The sequence below is a fragment of the Electrona antarctica genome, assembly GCF_951216825.1.
Source record: "Electrona antarctica genome assembly, chromosome: 15".
Lineage (NCBI taxonomy): Eukaryota > Metazoa > Chordata > Actinopteri > Myctophiformes > Myctophidae > Electrona > Electrona antarctica.
Window position 1 is genome coordinate 32,661,295 of NC_136796.1, and position 9,513 is coordinate 32,670,807.

At 45.6% G+C, this 9,513-nt stretch overlaps 1 protein-coding gene across 1 annotated transcript; it reads left to right on the top strand.

Moving 5' to 3' along the window:
• Window positions 1-3,246: 3,246 nt before the first annotated feature.
• Window positions 3,247-9,271, top strand: myclb (MYCL proto-oncogene, bHLH transcription factor b). The gene is made up of 3 exons (XM_079522551.1): window positions 3,247-3,545; window positions 4,216-4,916; window positions 6,437-9,271. The coding sequence occupies exons 2-3, from the start codon at window positions 4,268-4,270 to the stop codon at window positions 7,252-7,254; spliced, it is 1,467 nt and encodes a 488-aa protein (XP_079378677.1). The 5' UTR covers window positions 3,247-3,545; window positions 4,216-4,267; the 3' UTR covers window positions 7,255-9,271.
• Window positions 9,272-9,513: the final 242 nt, after the last annotated feature.

Below are 9,513 nucleotides of genomic sequence, written 5' to 3' on the forward strand. Positions count from 1 at the left end.
CACACACACACACACACACACACACACACACACACAATGCGTAACATTGAAATGATTTTTAAAAAAAGTACTGTGTAGGGCCTACAAATAAACTGTAATAGCAGAGGTGTATTTAATTGACTTTTTCTTTTGCAGTATATCCAAAGCGTGTCATTGCTCCTATTCACTATAGGAAACCTCATTCAAAATGTAGGATGCTTTTCAAAGCCCACAGGAGGGCTGAGAGGGAGCAACAGGGATGGGGATGAAAGCTTTGTCACAGAGGTTCAGAAACACAGATCAGATTAGAGTTGGGTTGTTGGAATGGAGAGAAAGCCAGCCGGGTCTGTCTATGGTCTGTGGAAAAAAACATAGCCCCATAATGTCTTGATCATCAGTGCCTAAAGCCTTATTTATACTTTCTCACATGCCTGTGTAGATCGCTGGAAAATAACCAATTTTTTGTTGCTAGGTGTTTTCTGTTTGAGAATCTGCTCTTTTTTTTGGCAAGTATACTAAGTCAGGCTTAAGGGATAGGGGATAGGGGATAGGGATGGCAGCAGGTGTATGGGAAAGACAGACAGAAGGAGAGGTGTAAAGTAGTTCCACTCAAGTATGTGGAACTGAGTAAGAGAAGAAGAAAGGAGGAGTGAGCAACAAAATAAAGGGTTTTTGGTGATGGAGGGAGGAGGGGTTCCAAGTTTGATGGGAAGATACGCGTGGTGGACAGACTTTCACACTGTCTGATTCACTGCCACAGCTATAGTGGAGCTTGAGATGAACAGTAATGGAAAGTAAGATACTGTCACTTGTGCCTGCAGGAAGCAAGAGAGAGGGGGAGAGAGGTGATATGTTTTTCGCATCTCAAAGTGTGTGGCTTATATTTAGGGCCAGACCCATATATCGGTTGAGCCGTTACCGATGTATCAATCGGACTGATACATTTGACTTTTTTGATGACATTGATGATTATGCAACTAAAGGTGTAGTTTAAAAAAAGTGGAAGATCTACACTGCACATTGCCCTTTTTTCCTTCTTTTTTTGTTTTTTGTTTACAAAATAACAGTCAAAACATCTGTAATCTCCAAATTGACTCTCCAAAATCGGCATCGGCATCGGACCCAAGTATCTGCCATCAACCAGGCTCTACACATAGCTCCTTACGGAGCTATGTGTGTGGGTGGCTGGGTGGGTGGCTGGGTGCCTGGGTCTGAGCACGAAAACAGCATGGTTGTTTATCACCACCTGTGCGCAACCCAACACACAAACACACACGCACATATTAACTGTATATATGATGATTTCGGGTGTGCCAGTACAGTACAGTGACAGTACAGTACACATCAGTAGAGGGACCTCCACACGGTAACTCACGTCATTTCTCAACCGTTTTGGACGCGGGGCGGCACCCTGGGTGCGTTCCTGTGGGTCTGGAATTTCCGGGGACCCCCCCGGGGACCCCCACACGGAGTTGCACCACTCACTTCACACGGGTGTGATTTTTATAATCCTTCTAATCTAGACTGTGAGAAGGAGACAACACTGATATGACATGCAGAGAGGACAAACGTCAGCCGCTCTCACTGTGTGGTGTGCATGTACGCATGTATGGTCTCTGTGTGACACTGTGTGTGTGTGTGTGTGTGTGTGTGTGTGTGTGTGTGTGTGCGTGTGTGTGCGTATGCGTGTGCTGAGCATGTATGCGCACAGCTGTCGTGGAGACACATATGACATAGCAGACATGCATGGGACATTTGCTGCAGTGCTATTGACGCGCTTATGGGGGGGGGGGGGGGGGTGGCTTTACATCATAAGGTTCATATTGATCACACAGATTCTGAGATGCACCGCAGACATCTGACACCACAGCCATATGTCCACATGATATCATATAATGAACCACACACATGCTGTCATACATGTGTCCCTGTGCGAGTGTGCATGTGCATGCGCACTGCACTCACTCACGCGCTCAGCCCCACACACTTGCGCATGTATGTGGCCTATACATGACAGTATGCAGCAGACACACTCACTACACATGCATGTACGTTCGCACGTACGCACGCACGCACGCACACACGCACGCGCACACACGCACGTTTGTATTACGAGGACATCAACAGTTTAAAACAGAGGTTTTGTGAATGTAATTTTATTTATTGGCTGTGGCTCAGGATGTAGAGCAGGTCGTCCAATGATCCATGGGTCGGCGGTTCGAATCCCGGCTCCTCCTGTCTACATGTCGAAGTGTCCTTGGGCAAGACACTGAACCCCAAATTGCTCCCGATGTGCTGGTTGGTACCTTGCATGGCTTCCGCTGCAATCGGTGTATGAATGTGTGTGTGAATGGGTGAATGTAATGCACAATCTATGTAAAGCGCCTTGGATAAAGGTGCTATATAAATGCACCATTTACCACATTTACCATTTTATTTATTTATTTGACTTTTTGCCACTTTAACCCTAACCTTAGAGCCTAACATAGGTGAGCTACATCAGCTGGACCATATTGTAAACAAGTTTAATGCCTCATGTTATGGTGTCGTCCACATTGACAGTTTATGCATTGAGTTCTGCTTCCGTTTGAAATGTACCCATTCTACTGTGAATACATCACTTCAATCAATCAATCAATCAATCAAATAATTCCAAACACTAAAGCTAGGTAGCCTCTAAATATATATCCTGTGAGGACCAGACATTTTCAATTTATAAAATTCTACTTATAGGGACAACTTTGGACACACACACACACACACACACACACACACGCACACACACACACAAACACACACACACACACACACACGCACACACACACACACACACACACACACACACACACACACACACACACACACACACACATACACACACACACACACACACACACACACAAACACACTTTGATTGATTGAAATATTTATTAACAGTTTGCAGAATTACAGTACATTTCAAGCACAACTCAATACAAAGACTGTTAGTGGACGACCCAATAAAGCATTACACTTGTTTACAAGAGGGTCCACCTTGTTCAATTCATCAAACACACACACACACACACACACACACACTGTACACACACACACGTCTAGGTTGCTGTTTGTATAATTACTATTACATCAGTGGTGGTGGGTGGTACTGGGTATACAGTACTGTCTCGTTTTCATCACAACAAACAGTGCCGTGTGTGAGCCCACTGTAGCTTTAAACGGTGGGCGTGGCTCAGCTACTACGACCCGCCTTTTATCCATATATCCAACTCTCCCTCCTCCCTGGAACAAGTAGTGCAGTAGCGCGCTTAGAAAGTGGCCGCAGCCAGCCAGCCACACTCTTTTAAACAAATCCAGCCCTTGAGGCGTGGGACACGCACTTCGGCACTATTAAAAGGACAATCTGTGGAGAAAACACACGGGGGGAAAACCCCTTTTTGGGGGAGGAATCAATCACTCACTGATACGGAATCGTTGCTCCGCCAGAACCGTGGATGTGTTTTCGGTATTTTTGCGCACGTACCGCGAATCCATGAAGACTCAAGCTGCGCTTTCCTTTCTAACGCCAGGTAAAACAAAAAATAAAATCATTGTTTTGACATGGCTGTTTGTTTCGTCAGGAACTTGTTCCGTGATGTGTGTGTTCACAATTTCACAGGTGACAGTGTGTAATTGCAGTGGTGGAGTGAGTCACTCCGTGATCTAAAGCTGTTTAATTAAGAAGTTTGGTCTCTCGATTGAAGCAAATTGATTAGCGCTTCCCTTGCAGCTGAATAGTTTTAGTCTGAACCAGGAGTTTTAACTGGCCAATAATTGTGCAGGCGGTATGAACACTATAATTATGCAACTTAAAGATATTTTGGGGGTCCATCTTTCAGGGACATACCATACCATACCTTTAATCTCCATACATTGCTGGTGAACAGAGATGTCAGTGTACCAGAGCAGTGCCAGTGCTGCTGTTACGTAATACAACTCTGTTGCGAAACTTTAAAGTTCTCAACAGACTGTACCAAAGTGTCAACTTTTACTTGCAGTCGGTAGTTTGTTGCTCTGCGTGGGCTACACGTTACAGGTTAAAACGGTAGCTCGTTTGAAGTATCATGCACATTTTGGCCCTAAATTGGTGCATTTATGGTGCATTGACTAGAAATAAAACCAGCTTCTCAGAAAGCAGCATGGAAGTTTGATTGTCCATAACAGCAATAATAATAAGACACAACACTGATGTGTTTCCAGACAGAGGTAATAAAGATTGACTCCAGCCGCCACGGCGCCTACTGCTGCCCAAATGCCCGGCGTCAGCTCCACGGCGTCCCGTTATGAGAACTGGGAGATGATGGAGTACGACCATTACCAACACTATTTCTACGACGACCTCCACGACGAGGACTTCTTCAAGTCCACGGCGCCGAGCGAGGACATATGGAAGAAATTCGAGCTGGTGCCGACCCCGCCCATGTCCCCTATCCGGACGGTGGAAGGGTCGGGCAAGGTCGGACTGGTGGCGCACCCGTCCCTCGGGGACAAACTGGAATGGGTCTCCCAATTCCTGGGCCAGGACGAGGAGCAGGACGCGCCTTGCAAAGTGAGCACGGCCGGCGAAACGCTGAGCAACCTTAGTTCCATCATCATCCAGGACTGTATGTGGAGCAGCTTCTCGGCCGGACAGCAGCTGGAAAAAGTTGTCGCGGCGGGGGAGCGGCATGCCTCTTGTGGCGGCGGGTCAGTGGCCCAAGCCAAAGTCCAGACGGGAACAAGCGTCGCGCCCTCGGGAGGAGGAGGAGGAAGGGCACATAGCCTCCCGTCCGACGCGCCGCTCCTCGGCGGCAGCCTGGCGGCGGACTGCGTGGACCCGGCAGCCGTTCTCACGTTCCCCTTAACCGGAGGCTGCAAGAAACAAGTGTCCTCCGGTTCCGAGTCTCACACTGATTCATCAGGTCAGTAGAACTCAGCTTTAAGAGTCAATGCAAGACACATGTGCTTGTTTGGCAATTTTCCCAAACCAACGATTGTGTTATAATTTCGTGTTTGGTTGTGGAATTGAGATTTCGTTTTTTTTGGTTGTCTCGCCCTAATGCATTATCAGTAAGGACTGACATTGCACACATTATGACTGCATTGCGTTACTTTGGTGCATGCAACACATGCTTCAAGCCTAGAAAGCGACCCGCCCATTCAAACATCTGTTCCTTGGCAGGGATCCAAAACCCCAGCTGCTACCCTCTTCCTTGTTCTCACAGGCAGCCTCTTATTACAAGCAACATCCTCTCCTGTAGTCCCTGAATTAGATTTGATATAAATTAAATAAAGATATCCCATCTGATCTTTATTTAGGTATGGGAGGACAAACAAGGGGTTTTAGTTGTGCCTGCCCCAGTAATTATCCCCCCCCCCCTAATTGTAGACCTACTTTCCCATCCGATACCCTTATGAACCCATATGATCTAGATTGGTATTTAGGTTACCATGTGATGCTGAGCTGGACCATACATGCATAATAGTGTGTGGAATGTCACAATGGGAACTTGTTGCAGCAGTGCAGGGCGCCAGCATTCCTTCACTCAACAGGCTGCAGTGCCAATTGTGTCAGTGGGTGGAATTGGACTGAGTGAGTTTAGGCAGAGAATAGGACAGGATTAGTTGCTTACCAGATACACTAGAATTCTATTTACTCCTCAGCATTATGTCACAGCGTTAAAGGGAAAATTGCATGTTTGCTCAAGCAGGAGGGGAGTGAACAGTTGTAGTAGGAAATGATTGATGTACAAAACTGGCATTGTTCTGCATTTCAGCGTACCTTGTTGTGTGATATGAGATCTTCTTGTCACTTCGAAGCCATGAAAGAATAATGGCTCAGTGCCCCACCCTCCCTCCCTTTATGAATCCATCACCCTCCCTCCCTTTATGAATCCATCACCCCTTCATGCTCTCTAGTCTAGTGTTCTACTGTTCATGTATAGCTGTTGCTGCCCGTGAGCAGTCAAATCTGGAGGGATGTAATTACTTTTAAAGTGTGTTTCAATTTACAAGAGCAATGAAATCTCCCAAGAGTCTAGTCAGCTGGTGGGGATCAAGCCGATAAGGCCCTTCTACACGTTTAAACACTAATTTCCACTTGAGCAAATAGAGGGGTGAAAGGTTTTAGACGTGTGCATTGCTGATTGCCTCTAAACTGTCTGCAGCTCGTTCTCCTCTCTATCTGGGAGGGGGCGGTATTTTCACACAAGAAACTGAGCTAATGCAGTGATTAGTGGAGTGGAGACATGCGTGAGATTGTGCACTCTGCAGCGTGCATTCAAGAGACGAATATGTGTGTGTTTTGCAGATGTTGAGTTCACTGTGGTCTTGAGACTCTGTTGCTGTCTGTACTTAAATCCACTTAATCTGCCTCTCACACTAGGAGCAAAATAAAATACCCAGTGGAATTTTAATTAACATGTTCCTTGCACCCTTTCAGATGACGAAGACGAGGATGATGAGGACGAAGAGGAGATTGACGTGGTGACAGTGGAACACAAGCAGCATAAGCCTCGGCGACTGGTCAACACACGCAAACCAGTGACCATAACGGTACGAGCGGACCCCCTGGACCCCGGCATGAAGCGTTTCCACATCTCCATCCACCAACAGCAGCATAACTATGCTGCACCCTCCCCGGACACTCTCGTCCCACATGTGGAGCCCCCCCGCAAGCGGGTTCGACAGGAGACCTCCATCCAGGTACCCCAAACGCTGCAGAACTCTCCCCCCCACCAGCCACGGCCTGGCCACACGCCCCTGAACTCAGAGAGCGGAAAATCTCGTGTTGCGGGAGTCGGGTCCGAATCGCCCAACCCCAATGCCTCTTCACCTACCTCCTACACAACACCTTCCTCACCCCCCTCCTCATGCTCCTCAGCTTCCTCCTCCCCATCCTCCTCTTCCTCCTGCTCCCCCTCCTCCCACCATCACAGCTTTCCCTCCCAGTCCCAGTCCTTCTCCCATCTCTCCAGTCCCCAGTCCTCTGACTGCGAGGACACGGACAAGCGCAAGGCACACAACTTCCTGGAACGCAAGCGGCGCAATGACTTGCGCTCGCGTTTCCTTTCGCTGCGGGATGAGATCCCAGGGTTGGCAGAGTGCCCCAAGACACCCAAGGTGGCCATCCTGACGCGTGCCACGGAGTACTTGCAGCAGCTGCATGCCAACGAGAGGCAGAAGGCACACGAGAGGAGACAGCTGAAAGCCAGGCAGCTGCAACTGCTGCGAAGGTTGGCACAGCTCAAACGATCCTGAACCAGAGGACTGGCACACTGGCCACACACACACACACACACACAAACGCATTTACACTTGCAGAACTGAATGGGACTAAATGAAGGAGAAAACACACTAATATTCACTTTCTTGAGTGGGTTACGATGGAGTGGTGTGGGTGGATTGTACTTTTTTATTTTAGTTTTTCTATTTTTGTTGTTTGCACATTAGTTTCTGAGTGATTGACAGGGCAGTTAGCCTTTCAGGACAACAAGCTAGGGAACTGTTAATTTAGGGGTATGGTTAATATGCCCATTGTTATATATATATATATATATATATATATATATATATATATATATTGGCTTTATCTCCCTGCTATACTGTATATCCCTTGTTTAAAGAAATGTATAATTTGAGTGATTAATATTTGCTAGTGTTGGATAGTTTTCAAAATAAGGGGCTTGCTGCTGGAAGATGCACAGGTGCTGAAGTTGCTACAGCTGTGCTGTTTGAGTCATGCATGGTCTTAGAAATCATCCTCATCTTGCTTGGGCTGGGCCCACTGAGCTGTGGGGTGTCCCCTTTTTTGTTAGGTCTGCAAAGCCTGCTGAATCTCACTCCCTCTGGTTTTCCTCCTCCTTCTAATTTCTTAAACTAGCCTTTCAGTGGGTCAGCCTTTTCCTTTGCCCACTGTATTTGCAAAGCACCCAACTTGTCATTTTTGTTCCTGCCTGAACCGCTTTCCGCTTGTTCCTTTTTTTTCCCCCTTCTTTTTTCCCCACGCTCTCTTTCTATTGGCCTCATCATGTTTTCCCCCTAAACATTTTGTTTGCTTTGTACTGTTCTAATCTATTTTCTTTATCTATTCCCCTTCTCAGTCATCCAGCAAGTTTGAGGCATTCAATTCAAAAATTGGTCTCGTTTAGGCAATTTCTTATAGAATGGAGTCTGTTGCTGTTCATTTTGGTGAGAGGTGGTTGCTAAATCCCTTGTTCTCCTAGCTTTAGGGTTACTGATTATAGTAATGTGAATGGTGATTGGTGAAGGGCATTATTGAAGTCATCGAGAAACAACTTGTACGGGCACACATTTAATTATAAGGACCTTGCTGCATTAGCTGCATCTCTAGAGCAGCCTCAGACTTTGCTGTTCCACTCTTAACCTCTATCTGCTGGTCCAGCCAATAACATCACCATGTTGCTTTCCTCATGCACGAGAGGACCTTATGACATCACCATGCCTATGGTAACGGACTGTTTTGCAGCATTATCCATGAGTGGAAGTGTGAGTGACGCACGACAGGATAGAGGCGTACACTAGCATGCCATGTAGCCAATGTTTGAGTTTATTATTATGCACGCGTAAAGAAATAAGAATCATGATGATTCCACTATATCTTTATTTGTGCTGTGCCATCGAGACCAGCCAAAAGGTGAATGTCTGTTTAGATTTTAAAACAAAAAAAAGTGTTAATCTGTTTGTTTAGCCACTTAAGCCCTATATTCAAAATGGTTCAAAAATCTTTAAAAGCCCAAATATTTCAAATAATTCTTTTCGAAAATAGCCAATCTACGAGCTTGTAGATCTGCTGTTTTTGTACATTTTTGCCTGTGATGACATGCCCAAAACATGGATGCCAGGGTAAAAGTGGTTAATTCACATGTATTGGCAATGTAATTTCCAACTTTTGCTTGGAAATGAAGCCCTATTGAGTTGAAAATGACCTTTTTCATATTGCTATCTATCACCTGTGAATTGATCAAGTTCACTTTATAAGTTTTTATTTTTTATTTTTTTATGTTCAAAACGATGCCTATAAAAGCCTTTCATGGTATGTAGACTGTCTTGTTTGGATGTTTGTATATAGTCTCCTTGCTGTATAGTCCCTTCCAAACCAAAACCAGATCTGTCTACTATACTCTTCCTGGATTTGTTTTTCCTGTGTCCTTACCCAGGGCCAGGCTTGCTGGCTTTTCAAAGATAACTCAAAGCTTCTATTTTTGTTAATAAAATGATTATGAAAAAAACTGTCAAAATAAAACACTTAACTGAATATTGATTACACTAGCCACTTTGTGAGACCACTTTCAATGCCTAATTGCTTTCTTTACTGTTTGGTTTGTTGATTTGTAAGTGTCAGTTGTCAAGAGAGAAAAAAAATGACGTTTTGTACTATATTTTCATACAGAGTTGTTTTGGGTGTGAGTTCATGTTTTATTTGTATTGCCCCGGTTGGGGCCCTATTGGTGGTTATGTGCTGACACTACAGTTAGTCTCTTCTTTCCAGATCAACTT

What these genes read in the sequence shown, in the direction of transcription:
- myclb (XM_079522551.1), top strand. Translation starts at nt 4,268, where the DNA reads ATGCCCGGCGTCAGCTCCACGGCGTCCCGTTATGAGAACTGGGAGATG. An exon ending in GTCTCACACTGATTCATCAG is followed by an intron (nt 4,917 to 6,436) that starts GTCAGTAGAACT and finishes GCACCCTTTCAG; the next exon opens with ATGACGAAGACGAGGATGAT.